This window comes from Hemiscyllium ocellatum, chromosome X, assembly GCF_020745735.1.
Source record: "Hemiscyllium ocellatum isolate sHemOce1 chromosome X, sHemOce1.pat.X.cur, whole genome shotgun sequence".
NCBI classification, from domain to species: domain Eukaryota; kingdom Metazoa; phylum Chordata; class Chondrichthyes; order Orectolobiformes; family Hemiscylliidae; genus Hemiscyllium; species Hemiscyllium ocellatum.
In genome coordinates this window covers 22,873,253-22,893,292 of record NC_083453.1, presented here as the reverse complement: position 1 = coordinate 22,893,292, position 20,040 = coordinate 22,873,253, and the positions used below count along the sequence as shown (strand labels likewise).

Genomic DNA, 20,040 nt, shown 5'->3' with positions numbered 1-20,040 from the left:
TCTCTCTCTTGCAAGCCCCCTCATGGCCAACGTCAGTCCCGCCATCTTGTCCTCAGTGAGTGAGGAAACTCACTCATACAAGCGTCAGGTGTTCTAATCAGAGGCAGTTTCTCTCCCGAGTTTGCTAATGATAGGCACATTAGTGAGACTATCAGCAAATGCTGGAGAGAAAAGTCCTCCATCCAAGAGCATCTCCTTGCATGATGCTCCAAATACAACTACGTTGGTCACAGGTCAGACAGGATCCCTGGGTGGACTGCAGTTTGGCCCACACACTGCCCATTAGACAAATTCAACCTAGAATGCAAGCCAAACAGGTGCTGGGATTTGTCAGGTTTTCACCCCATAAGTTTCTCCAATACTTTCTCTTATCTGATATTTATTATCTTAAGTTACTCACTCTTATTGGCACCTCAACTAACCTGCCTCTGGTGTGGAATTTTGCATCTTCTATTATAAAGACAGACATCTTCCCCCACCGCCAAAAGCATAACAAGGTATTAAATTCTGTCAAAAAATACTTATAGTTTGAATAGATTCTTCACCTACCTTTTTTGAGAGTGATGAGACATTCATACCAAATCTTTCAGCTCGCTCCCTCAATTTTTCAGCACTGATCTGAAAGTTAGAGTTAGCCTTCAGAATAGTGAAGTAAATGAAATTCACTGAAACAAAACTAATTCATTGTCTAATGATACAGTAAAAGAAAATTTCTTCATACACTATGTTTAACATTCCAAGGTATTTCACAAGTTACCAAAAAAAATTCACATTAAGCCATACTGTACAACATTTTGGCTCCTGAACCAAAGAGATAGGTTTAAAGAAGCATTTTACAATGCAGCAGAGAGGTTTAAAGAACAAGTTTCAAATCTATCCTGTTTCTGGTGTGAATTTTTGTCTTCTACGAAGACAGACATCTTCTCCCACCTTCAAAAGCATAGCAAGGTTTTAAATTCTGACAAATGAAAAAAAACTTGCACTTTGCATATAGAATCTTCAGATAATCAAATTCAAAGCAGGATGATGAAATTTGGGTGCGTGCAAGAGGCCAGAAGCACAGTATTCAGGAGATAATGTCACTCATATGCGGTTGTTAAAAGGAGTAAAACATCAAGGCTTTTCATGGAAAATCTGACATTGTAACAGCTTAGAGATAGGGAAAGCCGAGGCCATGAAAGTATTTGAAAACCAGGACAAAATTCAAAAACAGATCACCTGCTTGATTTAAAAAAACAGAATAAATACCATGTACATGAAGTATTTTAAAAAAACTTCAAACAAATACCTTCATTCATATATTAAAATTCACAACTTAATTGAGTTAGAATTTGATTGAATCAATGTTTAGTCAATATACTGGAAGATATTCCACTTGGAAGTGGTTTTAATCAATGCACAACATATTCTGAAATTCTGCTACATTGTCAAGTCATTTTCAAACTGATGACTTCACTCAACATTGCATTACATTCCATGTACACACATCCAAGCTTGGAAAAAAGAAACTCTACCACTGGCCATTCAAATTATGATTTGACACTCAGACAGAAGACAGAGGATTCAGATGGCATTTTTTTTTGTTAAATGGAAGAAAATAAAACATACCGTAGTTTTGATCGTTCCTGGAGTACCTGAATTGAAAAGAATGAAATTCACTATCAATCTGGTGACCAGTTTAGAAATACAATAAGGCCAAAGACAAATACTGGAAATATGACTGTCATTTTTCTTGTTTTTTAAAACTGACATGTACAGCCTTGGGACTGACCATTAAAACAAAAGACTGCGCATTCACTTGTGGGACATGGGCATCACCATCTGGCATTTATTCCCCATTCCTAGGTGACTCTTGAGAAGGTTGTGGGGAGCTGCCTTCTTGAACCACTGCAGTCCATGTGCTGTAGATGTGCCCTTAGAGAGAGAATTCCAGGATTTGACACAGTGACACTGAAGGAATGATGATATATTGCCAAGTAAGCATGGGTGGTGATGGTGCGAGCATCCTCACTTCTGACCTTTTACGATGGAGGAAAGGTCATTGATGAAGCAGCTGAAGTTGGCTGGGCTGAAGTAGGGAGATCGAAGCATTCATATGCCGGCAGATTTTGGAAAAGTGCAGATGTAGCAGGGTTGTTGTTATGGGTGACTTTAACTTTCCCAATATTGACTGGAATCTCCTTATTGCTGCAAATGTGTTGCTGGTCAAAGCACAGCAGGCCAGGCAGCATCTCAGGAATAGAGAATTCGACGTTTCGAGCATAAGCCCTTCATCAGGAATAAGAGAGAGAGAGCCAAGCAGGCTAAGATAAAAGGTAGGGAGGAGGGACTAGGGGGAGGGGCGATGGAGGTGGGATAGGTGGAAGGAGGTCAAGGTGAGGGTGATAGGCCGGAGTGGGGCGGGGGCGGAGAGGTCAGGAAGAGGATTGCAGGTTAGGAGGGCGGTGCTGAGTTGAGGGAACCGACTGAGACAAGGTGGGGGGAGGGGAAATGAGGAAACTGGAGAAATCTGAATTCATACCTTGTGGTTGGAGGGTTCCCAGGCGGAAGATGAGGCGCTCCTCCTCCAGCCGTCGTGTAGTTGTGTTCTGCCGGTGGAGGAGTCCAAGGACCTGCATGTCCTCGGTGGAGTGGGAGGGGGAGTTAAAGTGTTGAGCCACGGGGTGATTGGGTTGGTTGGTTCGGGCGGCCCGGAGGTGTTCTCTGAAGCGTTCCGCAAGTAAGCGGCCTGTCTCACCAATATAGAGGAGGCCACATCGGGTGCAGCGGATGCAATAGATGATGTGTGTGGAGGTACAGGTGAACTTGTGGCGGATATGGAAGGATCCCTTGGGGCCTTGGAGGGAAGTGAGTGTGGAGGTGTGGGCGCAAGTTTTACATTTCCTGTGGTTGCAGGGGAAGGTGCCGGGGGTGGAGGTTGGGTTGGTGGGGGGTGTGGATCTGATGAGGGAGTCACGAAGGGAGTGGTCCTTGCGGAACGCTGATAGGGGAGGGGAGGGAAATATATCCTTGGTGGTGGGGTCCGTTTGGAGGTGGTGGAAATGGCGGCGGATGATACGTTGTATGCGGAGGTTGGTGGGGTGGTAGGTGAGAACCAGTGGGGTTCTGTCTTGGTGGCGGTTGGAGGAGCGGGGCTCAAGGGCAGAGGAGCGGGAAGTGGAGGAGATGCGGTGGAGGGCATCGTCGATCACGTCTGGGGGGAATCTGCGGCCCTTGAAGAAGGAGGCCATCTGGGCTGTGCGGTGTTGGAACTGGTCCTCCTGGGAGCAGATGCGGCGGAGACGAAGGAATTGGGAATATGGGATGGCGTTTTTACAGGGGGCAGGGTGGGAGGAGGTGTAGTCCAGGTAGCTGTGGGAGTCAGTCGGTTTATAATAGATGTCTGTGTTGATTCGGTCGCCCGAGATAGAAATGGAAAGGTCTAGGAAGGGGAGGGAGGAGTCTGAGACAGTCCAGGTGAATTTCAGGTCGGGATGGAAGGTGTTAGTAAAGTTGATGAACTGTTCAACCTCCTCGTGGGAGCACGAGGCAGCGCCGATACAGTCATCGATGTAGCGGAGGAAAAGGTGGGGGGTGGTGCCAGTGTAGTTGCGGAAGATGGACTGTTCCACATATCCTACGAAGAGGCAGGCATAGCTGGGGCCCATGCGGGTGCCCATGGCAACTCCTTTAGTTTGGAGGAAGTGGGAGGATTGAAAAGAGAAGTTATTCAGGGTGAGGACCAGTTCAGTCAGTCGAAGGAGGGTGTCAGTGGAAGGGTACTGGTTGGTGCGGCGGGAAAGGAAGCAGCGGAGGGCTTTGAGTCCCACTCCCTCGTCAGATCCACACCCCCCACCACTCCCTCGTCAGATCCACACCCCCCACCACTCCCTCGTCAGATCCACACCCCCCACCAACCCAACCTCCACCCCCTGCAACCGCAGGAAATGTAAAACTTGCGCCCACACCTCCACACTCACTTCCCTCCAAGGCCCCAAGGGATCCTTCCATATCCGCCACAAGTTCACCTGTACCTCCACACACATCATCTATTGCATCCGCTGCACCCGATGTGGCCTCCTCTATATTGGTGAGACAGGCCGCTTACTTGCGGAACGCTTCAGAGAACACCTCCGGGCCGCCCGAACCAACCAACCCAATCACCCCGTGGCTCAACACTTTAACTCCCCCTCCCACTCCACCGAGGACATGCAGGTCCTTGGACTCCTCCACCGGCAGGACACAACTACACGACGGCTGGAGGAGGAGCGCCTCATCTTCCGCCTGGGAACCCTCCAACCACAAGGTATGAATTCAGATTTCTCCAGTTTCCTCATTTCCCCTCCCCCCACCTTGTCTCAGTCGGTTCCCTCAACTCAGCACCGCCCTCCTAACCTGCAATCCTCTTCCTGACCTCTCCACCCCCACCCCACTCCGGCCTATCACTCTCACCTTGACCTCCTTCCACCTATCCCACCTCCATCACCCCTCCCCCTAGTCCCTCCTCCCTACCTTTTATCTTAGCCTGCTTGGCTCTCTCTCTCTTATTCCTGATGAAGGGCTTATGCTCGAAACGTCGAATTCTCTATTCCTGAGATGCTGTCTGGCCTGCTGTGCTTTGACCAGCAACACATTTGCAGCTGTGATCTCCAGCATCTGCAGACCTCATTTTTTACTGGAATCTCCTTATTGCAGAGTTTGGATGAAGCCATTTTTGTCAGGTGTTCAGGAGGGTTTCCTTACTCAGTATGTAGACAGGCTGATGAGGGGAGAGGCCATTTTGGATTTGGTACTCAGAAATGAGCCAGGACAGGTGTCAGATCCCGGTGCGGGAGAACACTTTGGTGAGTGACCACAACTGCCTCACATTTACCATAGCCTTGGTAACTGCTCCTTTCCCTCTCCAAGAGAAAATATTTAATCGGGGAAAAGGAAATTATGACGCTATCAGACAGGAGTTGGGAAGTACAGATTGGGAGCAATTGTTCCACAGATAGGGCACAACAGACATGTGGAGACTGTTTAAGGAGCATTTGTTGTGAGTGATGCATAAATTTGTTCCTCTGAGACAAACAAGAAAGCATAAGATTGAGGAGCCTTGGATGACCTGAACAGAGGAGCTTCTCGTCAAAAGGAAGAAGGCAGCTTACATAAGGTGGAGAAAGCAAGGGTCCAGCACAGCTTCAGAAGATTACAGGCTTGCTAAGAAGGAGCTCAGAAATGGACGGAGGAGAGCCAGGAGGGGCACGAGAAAAGGTTTGGCAGGAAGGATTATGGAGAAGCAAAGGCATTTTACTCATACATGAGGAATAAGAGAATGATCAAGGAGAAGGTAGGGCTGATCAGAGATAGGATAGGGAATTTGTGCGTGGAGTCTGAGCAGAGAGGGGAAGCCCTAAATGAGTTTGTTGCTTCGGTTTTCACGAAGGAAAGGAACCTTGTTGTGAATGAGAACTCTGAGGAGCTGGGAAACAGATTTGAACAGATCAAGATGGAGGCAGTTGACCTGCAGGAAATTTTGGCAAACATTAAGTCCCCAGAGCCAGACCAGATTTATCGGAGGCTGCTCCGGGAAGCAAGAAAGGAGGCTGCTAAGCTGCTGGCAAAGATCTTTACCTCCTCACTCTCCACGGGAGTCGGACCGGAGGATTGGACGGAGGAGAATGCTGTTCCTCTTTTCAAGACGGGGAATGGGGAAATCCCTGGAAATTACAGACCAGTCAAGTCTTACGTCTGTGGTCAGTAAGGTTTTGGAAAGAATTCTGAGGGATAGGATTTATGACTATTTGGAAAAGCATAGCATGATTAATGACAGTCAGCACGGCTTTGTAAGGCCTCACAAATCTTACTGAGTTCTTTGAAGAGGTGACAAGACAGTTTGATAAGGATCGAGCTGTGGATGTGCTGTACATGGACTTCAGCAAGGCATTCAATAAAGTTCCCCACGGCAGGCTCCTTCATAAAGTCAGGAAATATGGGATACAGGGAGATTTGGCTGTCTGGATTCAGAATTGGTTGGCTGACAGAAGGCAGGGAGTGGTTGTAGATGGAAAGTATTCTGCCTGGAGGTCAGTGGTGAGTGGCGTCCCACAGGGCTCTGTTCTTGGGCCTCTGCTCTTCATAGTTTTTATAAATGACTTGGATGAGGAGGTTGAGACGTCAGTTGGTAAATTTGCTAATGACACAAAGGTTGGAGGTGTCATTGATCGTATCGAGGGCTATTGCAGGCTGCAGCGCGACATTGACAATATGCAGAGCTGGGCTGAGAAATGGCAGATGGAATTCAACCTGGATAAATGCGAAGTGATGCATTTTGCAAAGTTGAACTTGAATGCTGAACATAGGATTAAAGACAGGATTCTTGGCAGTGTGGAGGAACAGAGGGATCTTGGTGTTCAAGTGGACAGATCCCTCAAAGTTGCCATCCAAGTGGATAGGGTTGTTAAGAAAGCATATGGTGTTCTGGCTTTCATTAACAGGGGGACTGAGTTTAAGAGCCACGATGTTTTGCTGCAACTCTACAAAACCCCTGGTGAGACCACACTTGGAATATTGCGTCCCAGTTCTGGTCGCCCTATTATTGGAAAGATGTGGAGGCTTTGGAGAGGGTGCAAAGGAGGTTTACCACGATGCTGCCTGGACTTGGAGGGCTTGCATTACGAGAAGTTGACTGATCTCTGATTTTTCTCTCTGGAGAGGAGGAAGGGGGGGTGATCTGATCGAGGTGTACAAGGTAATGAGAGGCATGGATAGAGTCGATAGCCAGATTCCTTTCCCCAGGGCAAGATTGACTGCCACGAGGGGTCATAGTTTTAAGGTGTTAGGAGGGAGGTAGTTTAGGGAAGCATAGTTTAGGTTGTTTTATTTTAGATTAGGATTAATCCTCGGCATAATGTCGTGTACTTTTCTATGTTCTATGAAGACACAAACCCAAGAAATTCCTGCAGAGATGTCCTACAGCTGAGATAACTGACCACCAATAACCACAACCATATTTTTATGTGCTAAGTATGACTCCAACCAGGGGCATTTTCCCCCGAATCCCATTGACTCCAGTTTTAGAGTCATAGAAGTGTACAGCACAGTCCAACCTGTCCATACCTAACCTAATCTAGTCCCATTTGCCAGCACTAATCTCTCTAAACTCATAACTAGAGAGCATAGGTTTAGGGTGAGAGGGGAAAGATATAAAAGAGACCTAAAGGGCAACTTTTTCACGCAGAGGGTGGGACGTGTATGGAATGAGCTGCCAAAGGAAGTGGTGGAGACTAGTACAATTGCAACATTTAAAAGGCATTTGGATGGGTATATGAATAGGAAAGGTTTGGAGGAATATGGGCCAGGTGCTAACAGGTGGGACGAGATTGGGTTGGGATATCTGGTCTGCATGGACGGGTTGGACAGAAGGGTCTACTTCCATGCTGCTCATCTCTATGACTTAATGACCTCATCAGAAGTCACACGACACCAAGCTAGAGTCCAACAGATTTATTTGAAATCAGAAGCTTTGAGTGCTGCTTCTTCATCAAGCGAAGTCACAAGGTAGCAGCGCTCCGAACGCTTGGTGATTTCAAATAAACGTGTTGGACTATAAACTGATGTGAGACTTCTGACCTTGTCCATCCCAGTCCAACACCGACACCTCCATATTATGGCTACCACTTTAGGACCTTGATCAGTAGTGCTGGTGCTAAGCCACTCTTGGTAGTAGGCATTGAGATCCTCCAGAGTACATTGTGCATCTTTGCCAGCATCAGTGCTTCCACCAAGTGTTGTTCAACACTGAAGAGGACTGATTAAATAGCCAAGGGAGAACAGTATGTGGTAATCAGTAGGTTTCCTTGTCCACGTTTAACATGAAGCCATGAGACTTCATGGAGCCCAGAGTCAGTGTTGAAGACCGCCAGGGCAGCTCCCTCCCAACTGTATACCACTGTGCCACCACCTCTGTTAGGTCTGCCCTGCCGGTGGGACAGGATATATCCAGGGATGGTGGTGGTGGTGTCAGGGACATAGAGAGAAAATGAGGACTGCAGATGCTGCAGAATATATCAGAGTTGAAAAGTGTGGCGCTGGAAAAGCACAGGTCAGACAGCATCTGAGGAGCAGGAGAATCAACATTTTGGGCATAAACCCTTCAATCAGGAATGCCTGTCCACCACCCATTGCCCTTGGTGCTGGATAGGACTTCAACCAGTGGACAGTTTCCCTCCCACTTTGATTTCAATTGACTTTAAATTTTGCTGGGGCATCTAGTAGCTCCATCCAGTCACATACTGCCCCTGTCAAGAACAATTACTCTCAGTGCAGCTCTTCAATCCAACTTTTTCATTTATGCCTGGGCCAAGACTGCAATAGAGTCAAAATTGATTGGCCTTCACGGAACTAAAATGAAAATAAGATTCTTAAACTAAGCAGTCCAAGATTATTAGTCACCCTCACCCCTAAATTGATTCTGAAGACAGATCAAGTGTAATGGTAACAGTATTAATTCAACCACAGCCATTAGGAAATTTGCAAGCACCTTCCAATTCAGATTCACTGCAAATAATAACATTCAGTCTGTGTTAACCACTGTCCACTGTGGTATAGCCAAGGCAAAGAATTCAAGACATACAAGCAGTAGGGCAGATATGGTCATTGTTAAAAGAGGGAGAGAGAAATTCAAGAGTAACAGTTTCAAAAGATCAGAACAAAATACCTCTTACAGGTTTACTGTTTTATCCTCAACATTTGCAACAATAACCTGGCTCACGATCAAAGGAACTGGCTTTAGGAATGGTGGCAGTTGGTGAAGGGAAGTGAAGTGAAGTACAATAAACAGCCCGAGAGCAAGTTTTTTTGTTAAAGACAGACAGGAAAGGAGACACAGAAAAGAGAAGTTGCTTCAGGTGTACAAGTACAGCAAATTTAATGTGCACCCTTAGAGCAACTGACCATACAGACTGGTGGAATATACAGATGCATGGGATAAGATGATCTTGTTAGGGATTGTTTTCTTGCTCAATTTAGATCCTTTCAAACTCATCTATAATACTGGGAACAATGTTGGATCAAACACCGCTGAGATTTTTTTTCTTACCTTTTGTTGCAACAGGCAAACCAAACCTATTTTGGAAAGAATAGATTATTAGAATTTTCTAAAAATCCATGTAAAACTAATGACAGCACTGTGGTACAGACTACTGAACCTTTTGTATTATATTTAGCTTGTTTGAGAATGGATTAAAACCACTTTTAAAAGTAGCTGATTAGTGAATCAATACTGCCATCATCTGGACAGTATTAGGATAGATACTTAAAATAAAGTAGTAGAGTAGAAAGAATGAATGAGCCTTAGAACTGACTAGTGGTCACCAGCATTTTGTTTCTTCTCAACCAATTAAAGATTTAAGAAAAATAACTAAAACTAAGAGCTGCACAAGATTGAGGACAGAACACAAGATTGCCCAGGATGAAAACACTAAATGCATGCTTCAGCAGTTTGACCTGTCAACAAATAAAAAGTAGTTCAGCTGCCAGAGAAGTGATCTGAGTTTTGGACTGATTAGCTGACAGATTTATTATTAGAGTAGTATTAATTACTCAAATTTTTTGGTTGTTACAATTTGCACCAGAAAGAGAGAGCACTGAACACTTAACTGCAGTTCATCCACACCTAAACTGGGGAAACGGTTTACTTCCTCTTCTCTGCAACTTTCTTCCCCCTCAGTTGAGACAGATCAAGTTTGCGTCAAAATATCAGTATCTAAAACCTCCAGCAACTACTGGAACACATTCAGGAGTTGATTTGCACCTCTCAGATATAAGACAAGGTGACAGTTTAGCCCCTCAAGCCTATTTTACCATGGTTAACCTGTGACCAAACCCAGTCTTTGTTACTGAGAAAAAAAATTAGGAATACGGAACAAACATCTCAGATTTCAAATTAATTGATCTTGCATCAATTTCTGTTTGCAAAAAAATTTCAACCTTCTTCCACTTCGTGAAGTGATTCTACATTTCACCCCTGAAGATTAATTCCAAATTTTAAAGACCATACCCATAATCCTAGACTTTCCAATCAGTAGAAATTGGATTTTTGTTTTGCTATCTGCTCTTCTTAACATTTTGAACAATTCAATCAAATTGACCCATAGTCTTCTACATTTCAGGGACCACAAGAGTTTACACAAAATGTCCATGTATTGTTCTGGTAAACTTATAGTGCAGTCCTTCCAAGGACAATACTCAAATTGGAATCAAGAATACAAGTGAATTGTTACAGTAACGTAATTATCTACCTGTTTTCCGTTAAAAGAAAAAGTAATTTACCAAACTTAATTTTTTGTTGGAGAATAAAGTGGAAGATCACCACGTTAGCATTTAGAAATCACTGACAGCTGTTTGAAGGAGAGGGTGTTAAAGGAACACAGGAACATTACATGTACTTGATTGGGTTTATTATTCAGGTGAAGACCAAAACTAAAGACTGGTTAAGCAAACTGACCTGTTTCTATTTTTTAAGTTCTATGTAATAGCTCCCAACATCATGATCACTATACTATATATTTGTATCAATATGCACAGCATGACATTTCAACTCTATTTTCCTGAAAAATGTATCACCCCACAAATGAAATTCATGTTGCATAAAGGTTAAATTTAAAGTCTGACAGCAAGTTTAGGTCGAGTATCTAATCCAAGCCGCTTTGTGCAATACCTTACCGTGCAGCACGAGCAGCTTTCTTACTCTCCGCTGTCCCTGGTACATTGAACCGCTCTGCTCTTTTCTTTAGCCTCTGTAAAGAGGAAAACAAAAGTGAAGGGATATCAAATTCAACAAGCTGTTTTACTAAATCTCTCAACTGTTAAGAAGTGATCAGGCAGTCACATGAAATTCCCAATGGCAGTCAGTGCACATGACAGTGCAAGGTACATCTCCATCTTTGTCTTGACCTCACTATCCTATACGGAGTTAAAAAACTTAAGCAAAGCAGTTAAAGGAACATGATACCCAAGTGCCATGAGGTACCACAACAAGAGCCATTAACCTCACAAGGTGGGATAAAAGGCAAGTAGAAATTTTTTTGGTTATAATTTAATTCTGTGATAATTTAATCCCAAACAAATTCAGAAGAAAAGGATTAGGCTAAGGTGGTCAACAGCTATCAGTGTTCAAACTTCAAGTCTTTTTATTCTTCTCATTCATCTCCACCATTTTGAAAACTTTCTCTTCTACATAGCCTTCTGCACCATTCAACATTAGCTGACCAAGAGTTATCAGCAAGCCTCTTCCAATTTCGTCTGAAGAACACCAGTCACCGATTCACCTTCCTTTTTCGACGCAGGCAAATAGAGCCATAGAGATGTACAGCATGGAAACAGACCCTTCGGACCAACCCGTCCATGCCGACCAGATATCCCAACCCAATCTAGTCCCACCTGCCAGCACCTGGCCCATATCCCTACAAACCCTTCCTATTCATATACCCATCCAAATGCCTCTTAAATGTTGCAACTGTACCAGCCTCCCACCACACCTTCTGGCAGCTCATTCCATACACATACCACCTTCTGCGTGAAAAAGTTGCCCCTTAGGTCTCTTTTATATCTTTCCCCTTTCACCCTAAACTTATACCCTCTAGTTCTGGTCTCCCTGAACCCAAGGAAAAGACTTTGTCCATTTATCCTATCCACGACCCTCAATTTTGTAAACTTCTATAAAGGTCACCCCTCAGCCTCCGACGTTCCAGGGAAAACAGCCCCAGCCCGTTCAGCCTCTCCCTGTAGGTCAGATCCTCCAACCCTGGCAACATCTTTGTTCATCTTTTCTGAACCCTTTCAAGTTTCACAACATCTTTCCAATAGAAAGCAGACCAGAATTGCATGCAATATTCCAACAGTGGCTGAACCAATGTCCTGTACAGCCGCAACATGACCTCCCAACCCCTGTACTCAATACTCTGATCAATAAAGGAAAGCATATCAAACGCCTTTTTCACTAACCTATCTACCTGCGACTCCACTTTCAAGGAGCTATGAACCTGCACTCCAAGGTCACTTTGTTCAGCAACACCCCCTAGGACCTTCCCATTAAGTGTATAAGTCCTGCTAAGATTTGCTTTCCCAAAATACAGCACCTCACATTTATCTGAATTAAACGCCATCTGCCACTTCTCAGTCCATCTGGTCCAGATCCTGTAGTAATCGGAGGTAACCCTCTTCGCTGTCCACTACACCTCCAATTTTGGTGTCATCTGCAAACTTACTAACTGTACCTCTTATGCTCGCATCCAAATCAGTTATGTAAATGACAAAAAGTAGAGGATGTAGCACTGATCCTTGTGGCACTCCACTGGTCACAGGCCTCCAGTCTGAAAAACAACCCTCCACCACCACCCTCTGTCTTCTACCTTTGAACCAGTTCTGTATCCAAATGGCTAGTTCCCCCTGTATTCTATGAGATCTAACCTTTCTAAAACAGTCTCCCATGGGGAACCCTGTCAAACGCCTTACTGAAGTCTATATAGATCACATCTAAATACTTGTACTTCTGTACTGTACCACCCTTACAACAATAGCTAAAAGCATTTTTATGCTGCTGTGGTTTAAAAGAGAGTGGAACTATGCTGGGCATTTGATGCCAATTTTCCACATATTTTCAGCAGGACTAATTGTTAGTAAAGTGTTAGTTTACAAAATAGACCAGTGAGCCTTATGTCTGTTGGAGGAAAAGTTTTGGGAAGGATTATGAGAGATAGGATTTATAATCATCTAGCAAGCAACAATTTGATTGCAGATAGTCAACATGGTTTTGTCAAGGGCAGGTCATGGCTCACAAACCTCATTAAGCTCTTTGAGAAGGTGACCAAGCATGTGGACAAGGACAGGGCAGTTGATGTGGTGTACATGGACTTCAGTAAGGTATTTGATAAGGTTCCACATGGTAGGCTGTTGGAGAAAATACAGAGGCATGGGACTGAGAGAGATTTAGCAGTTTGGATTAGAAACTGGCTCTCTCTAAGGCAGCGAGTGGTGGTTGATGGAAAATATTCAGCCTGGAGTCTGGTTACTAGTGGTGTGCCACAAGCATCTGTTTTAGGACCACTGCTGCTTGTCATTTTATAAATGACTTAGACGCAGGCATAAGTGAATGGGCTAGTAAGTTTGCAGGTGACACAAAAGTCGGTGGACTGGCGGACAGTGTGGAAGAACGTTGCAGGAGGACTTGGATAAACTGCAGAATCGGGCTGAGAGGTGGCAAATAGAGTTCAACGCAGATAAATGTGAGGTGATTCACTTAAGGGAAGAATAACAGGATGGCAGATTACTGGGTCAATGGAAGGATTCTTGGTAGTGTGGATGTTCATGTACATAGATCCCTGAAAGTTGCCACCCATATTGATAGTGCTGTTAAGGCAGCATACAGCAGGTTAGGTTTTATTGGTGCAGGGATTGAGTTCTGGAGCCATAATGTCATGCTGCAACTATACAAAACACTGGTGCAGCCATCCTTGGAATATTGTGTACAGTTCTAGTTGCCTCATTACAGGAAGGATGTGGAAGCATTGGAAAAAGTGCAGAGAAGATTTAGCAGGATGTTGCCTGGTCTGGAGGGAAGGTCTTATGAGGAAAGGCTGAGAGACTTGGGTCTGTTGTCATTGGAAAGAATAAGGCTAGGAGGGGATGTGATAGAGACAAAGATGATCAGAGGATTAGATAGACTTTCACTGTCTACCCTTTCTCCCAAGATGATAATGTCAGCTTGTATGAGGGGGCATAGCTACAAATTGAGGGGTGATAGATTTAAGACCGATGTCAGAGGCAAGTTCTTTACTCAGAGTGGTAAGGGCATGGAATACCCTGCCTGCCAATGTAGTTAACTCAGCCACATTAGGGAGATTTAAACAATTCTTCGATAAGCACATGGATGATGATGGGATAGTGTAGGATGATGACCTCAGATTAGTTCACAGGTCGGCGCAACATCAAGGGCCCGTTCTGCGCTTTATTGTTCTACGTTCTACAACTTGTAAAACCCACAAAAGTGAGCACCTCAGAAGTAAAAGATGACTGAGCTAACTGCATAGTAAGCTTTTCACAGCATTTAAAATATGCTTGACTGACATGGTACAAGCACCTCAACACTGAGCACAAAGCCACATCTTATCTTTCCATTGCATAGGGGTGGCATGGTAGTTAGCACTGCTGCCTCACCGTGCCACATCTGTGGGGGTTTCCTCTGTGCTCCAGTTTCCTGTGGATTGGCCATGCTAAATTGCCCATAGTGTCCAGGCATGAGCAGGCTAGATGGATTAGCCAAGGTAAATGCAGGATTTCAGGAGGGGTGGATCTAGGTGGGATGCTCTTCAGAGGGTTGATGTGGACAGGCCCAATGGCCTGCTACTGCACTGTTGGGATACTATGTTTCTGAGAATACTATAGTCAGTTTAACCAAATACTGCAAAATGGTCTGTTTACTATGTCCATTCATAACACTGAAGTATAACTGGCCATTGCAAGACAACATGCATGACATCGGATGCATTCTCAAAACCTTACAGTACTTAAAGCACTCCTGATAGGATTACAAGAGTTGAGATTCAGCTTATTTAGACCCATATTCAATCACAAAGCTAAAAAAAAGTTTATGACATCACACATCATGTAACTATGGGCATATTTTTAGGGCATGGAGAGAGATTTAAAAAGAATATAAGGGGCAGTTTTTTTTTAAAAAGTGGTTCGTATATGCAAGAAACTTCCAGAAGTGGTGGGTGCAGATACATTTACAATATTTAAAAGACATTTGGACAGGCACATGAATAGGAACGGTTTAGATGGATATGGGCTAAGCGCAGGCAGGAGGAATTAGTTTAGTTTGGAAATATGGTTGGCATGGACCGATTGGACCAAAGAGTCTGTTTCCATGCTGTATGGCTCTGACTCTACTCCATGTACCTTCAAAGTGTTAGACAACTTTTCCCAAGCTTTTTATTTGTGATCAATAAAACATAACTACATGCTTGTTTTTGTACTTCTCAAACTGACGACTGAGCTCAATACATAACATTTCATATTCCTTAAAACCTAGTGATTTAGCCAAATGCTTTTTCATTTTCATCAAATGATTTCAACGTGATATTTATTTTAGTGTTTGAGTTAATTGATAAATATGGGAGTACCTAGTGAAATAACTGATACCAACGCCACTTTACACCATCCCCAATATTAACTCAAACGTTTTCAAAAGTTTAGAATACCATGTTACCGTTTGTAGAATTCACATATTTCAACATTTAAAAAACTGACATATTTCTCTAGTCCTGGATTCAGGTTTCATTGCGTCTATGGAATATAAAATTGTATACAGGACAAGAAAATAAAAGAGCAATGGCGAACGATCATTTTTCATACTGGAGGGAAACACAGTGATGCTCTCCTGAGATTGGTATTCAGACTACTAATTTCATATTGAACAACCTAAACTTGGATACACAGGACATAATTTCAAAATATACGTATGTTACAAAATGCAAAAAAGTATAATAAGCAATATCAAGACCATGGTAAAAATACAAATTTATCAGAACTGTTTTCAGCTATAAAAATATCAATTTTGATATGAAAAATAAGGTACACAACTGGGTCAGGTCTCAGTTGGAGCAATTTTCAAATCAGGCCACCACACACAATTCAGTACATCAAGGCCTTGAAGTGACGTAGAAGAGATTTACTAGAATGAAATCAGGCATGAGCAACTTCTGGTACACTGGAGCCCTGCACGAAAGAAAGAAGGTCGAGAGAGAACAGGTGTTCAAAACCATGGATGGTTCAGAGACAGAGAAAGTGGTTACGCAGGTTTAAGCTGATTGGCTTGAGAACCAAAAGGTGACATGAAAATAAAGACAAGTTGTGATGATTTGATTGAACTCTCTTTAGGGGTTACAGTAAGATTCAATAGTCACATTCATGTCTTCGAGGTTTTCCCCATGTCTGATGAAGATGTGTATGCCTATATCCATTTTCATTGCTAGCTCTGCCTAGAATAGGTCATTAGCATCTTGCCAGAAGCTTGAAGGTGCCACTTCATATCAAGCATGACTGACCAGGAGACTCTGCCATTCTTACCACTTGCTATAGATTTATTGATGGATTTACAAGCTGGTAACCAACCACTTGAGTTATGTTTTGAACACAGGCTCCTGGGCCATCAAGCCCTGGAGTGGGATTCAAACACAGAGCTTTGAGTTGAGAGGGAGAGGTATTATCCATTGTGTCACAAGACCTCCAGTCAGAGTCAAGAGAACTAGGTAAATACTTGGAGATTAAATAAAGGGCAATGGGATTAATTGAATAGCTTTACCAAAGGGCATGGGTGTGATGTGCTAGATGTTTCTTTCTCATACAACTTGTGTTTTATCATTCTTGATGCATTCCAATCGTTTGGACAATGCACAAATCTTCTTAAAACACATACTTTTTTCCTCGAATTAAAAATTAGGAAAACAAGCAAAACTGTACTTTCATTCAATTGCTTGCCTTGTTCTTCAGTGTTTGATCATTCAAAAAGCCAATCAGTTCACAGCCTGTTTAGAGATGCATACTCCCAGTATGCATCTATACACTAGCCACATTTTCGGACCAAACATTTAATTTTCTCCTCCAGTTCTTTTTTCCATTCATGGGATGTGGGCATCACAGATTAGTCCAGTAAATACTCCCTATTCCCAGTGCCCTCACGAAGGTGGGGACAAGTTGCCTTCTCAAACCATTGCAGTCCATTTGCTCTAAGTACAGCCACAAGGCTGTCAAGGAGGAGTTACATTTATTTCTTTTAATGCAAATGTATTCAGACAAATTTAAAAGAATTACAGAGGAACTTCGATTATCCGGCATTCAGTTAACCGAATTGCAGATTATCTGAACAAGATCGCAAGATCCCGATGCTTGGTTAACTATGTTATCTCACATTCGATTAACCCAACGAAATACTCCCCGTTCGTGTCCTTTGGATAATCAAGGTTCTTCTGCACATGACAATGGGTAGAAAGAATGTTAATAGGTCAAGCCATAAACGTTGCACCCCAAAATACACAGCATATTAGCACATTTCAATAACCGATTAACACCTCACACATAAGTCACTAGTTCTGATTGTTCGGCTGGGGATAGAATAAGCTGGGCACTCACCAACAGTTGTGTTCCAAGAACTGAGAGCAAGCTTTTGATCAATTCAAAAGGCTAGGGTACAAGAGCGTAGTTAAATGCTTTGCTCCCCAATCAAGGCAACCTATTTGCATAGCATAGCTTGATAACTTTATGCCTGGAGGTATGCTCGGAGAAAGTGAGGACTGCAGATGTCGGAGATCAGAGTTGAGTTTGTGGTGCTGGAAAAGCACAGCAGGTCGGGTAGCATCTAATGAACAGGAGACTCAACGTCTCAGGCCTAAGCCCTTTAGCGCCAGGACAGTCCTCCGCCGCCGCGCCACAGCCTTTAGCGCCAGGACAGTCCTCCGCCGCCGCGCCACAGCCTTTAGTATAGTGACGTTCCCTCGCCGCCGCGCCGCAGCCTTTAGTACAGTGACGTTCCCTCGCCGCCGCGCCACAGCCTTTAGCGCCAGGACAGTCCTCAGCCGCTGCGCCACAGCCTTTAGCGCCAGGACAGTCCTCCACCGCCACGCTACAGCCTTTAGTATAGTGACATTCCCTCGCCGCCGCGCCACAGCCTTTAGCGCCAGGACAGTCCTCCACCGCCACGCCACAGCCTTTAGTATAGTGACATTCCCTCGCCGCCACGCCACAGCCTTTAGCGCCAGGACAGTCCTCCACCGCCACGCCACAGCCTTTAGTATAGTGACATTCCCTCGCTGCCACGCCACAGCCTTTAGCGCCAGGACAGTCCTCCGCCGCCGCGCCACAGCCTTTAGCGCCAGGACAGTCCTCCACCGCCACGCCACAGCCTTTAGTATAGTGACGTTCCCTCGCCGCCATGCCACAGCCTTTAGCGCCAGGACAGTCCTCCACCGCCACGCCACAGCCTTTAGTATAGTGACATTCCCTCGCCGCCACGCCACAGCCTTTAGCGCCAGGACAGTCCTCCACCGCCACGCCACAGCCTTTAGTATAGTGACGTTCCCTCGCCGCCGCGCCACAGCCTTTAGCGCCAGGACAGTCCTCCACCGCCGCGCCACAGCCTTTAGTGCTGGGAGACTACCCTCCCACTGCACCACAGCCTTTAGCCCACTTCTGCTGCAGAACAGCCTTTAGTGCTACGACAGCTTAGAGCCGTAAACCAGCTTTTAACACTGTGACAATCCAATGGTTCCCAGTTTTTTTTAAGCAGTTTGACACACTGTTGCCATTGGAGGTCAGCTCTTAACACAGGGTCTGCCACTGCTGGCAGCTCGCCTTTAGCGCTGACAATTTTCCATTGCTGGTGCCAGGCTTTTACCATTCCAACTATCTATTGCTGACAATCACACTAACAGGCAAATTTTATCTTTTTCCATACACCACAGCCGATGTCTATACCTTCTATTCCAGCTTTAATAACTTAAATCAACAGAACAATTTAATAGGATGGATTTCACACATGTCACATCATTCAATAGGGCAGGCAGGGACCCAGGTACAGTACATGTGTTAAAAGACAGAAGTGAAGTTATGCTGACCAGTTATTACATATATGCAATGAGGCCAGAGATCCGTGACCACTTTAAACAACCCAGACTGTTATATTAGCCATCACATAACTGGTAAATCATATTAACAGTCCCTGCAGCTTATAGTTGACATGCTCATCAGCATCAACCACCTTAAATTATCAGAGTTGGATGATCTACTGCCAAAAAAAAGGGAGAAGACCAAAAAAAAAAGGCAAAATGCATTATAGTGCAAGAGATATTAGGGTTAGTTACATCATACATTTAATGATTTTCACCCATTGCAGAACACCAACCTCGTCGAGAATTCTGCATGTCAACTCACTACCTAAAACTTTTAATCACCTTGAACAGATGATGTTGAGTGATTTATCAGTTAAACTTCAGCTGCAGTCAAGTGTCGAAAGAACATCAGCAGATAACTTACTTTAAAAAGTTTGTTTATAAAAATGATCATTGGCATAAAACATGAGATGAGTAATCTTGCAAAAACTGGCTGATACTCACCTCACTCTCTGTCATTGGTGCCACTATTTTAACCAACTTCTTTGCAGAAACTCTGAAAAAGAAATACTTTCAGAATGTACGATGGATTGAAGTGAATATCTCAAACTCAGCTTAAACAGTTTACCACCAAAGAGTTGGTCTTAGGCTACACAAGGGTATTGATGGATTGGTCAGAAGAGCAGATAAGTGGCAAATGTTACTTCACCTCGATAGATCTAAGGTGATGTACTTTGGAAGAAATAACAAGACAATGGAGCACTCAAAGAAAGGCAGGACACTTGGAAGCTTAGAGGAACAGATGGATCTTTGGGGGCTTGGGGACAGATCCATGAAGGAGGCATGACAAGTTAACAGGTTAGTTAAGGTAGCATACAGAACAAGTGCCCGTATCAGTCCAGGCACTGATTATAAAATGTGATTACATAGATCATATGCACCATTTTGGTCATCACATTATAGGAAGGACACGACTGCACTAAAGGAGGGTGCAAAGGAGACTCACCAGGATGCTGTCCAGGATGGAATATTTCAGCTAAGAGATTCTGGATAAGCTCAGATTGTTTTCTTGGAGCAGAGATGATTGAGAGGGAACCTGATTGAAGTGTATAAGATCATGAGAACCATGGATAGGGTGGACAGAAAGCAGCTGCTCCCCTTAGTCAAGAACAAAGAGGCACATTTTTAAGGCAAAAGATAAAGTTTAGAGATTTGAGGAAACACTTATTTCAGCGAGAGGGTGATGGAAGCCTGGAATGCACTGCCAGAAAGGGCAGTCGGGGCAGGGAACCTCTCAACCTTAAAGCATGTGGATGTAAACCCTGTGAAGTGTCATGATATTCAAGTGTGGGAAAATGAGACTGCATTTTTTGGCAATGCAGACTTGATGGGCTGAAGGGCTTCTTCTGTA

The 20,040-nt window shown here is 44.1% G+C and overlaps 1 protein-coding gene across 1 annotated transcript in view; it reads right to left on the bottom strand.

The window, feature by feature from the left end:
• The window catches only part of sarnp (SAP domain containing ribonucleoprotein), a 35,653-nt gene that overhangs the window by 8,507 nt on the left and 7,106 nt on the right, over nt 1–20,040 (bottom strand). The window contains exons 5-9 of the mRNA XM_060820922.1: nt 19,134–19,185; nt 10,687–10,760; nt 9,062–9,087; nt 1,609–1,634; nt 550–618 (exon numbers count right to left, since the gene is read on the bottom strand). Of these exons, the coding sequence (XP_060676905.1) occupies nt 550–618; nt 1,609–1,634; nt 9,062–9,087; nt 10,687–10,760; nt 19,134–19,185 (247 nt within the window). The remainder of the gene's footprint in view (nt 1–549; nt 619–1,608; nt 1,635–9,061; nt 9,088–10,686; nt 10,761–19,133; nt 19,186–20,040) is intronic.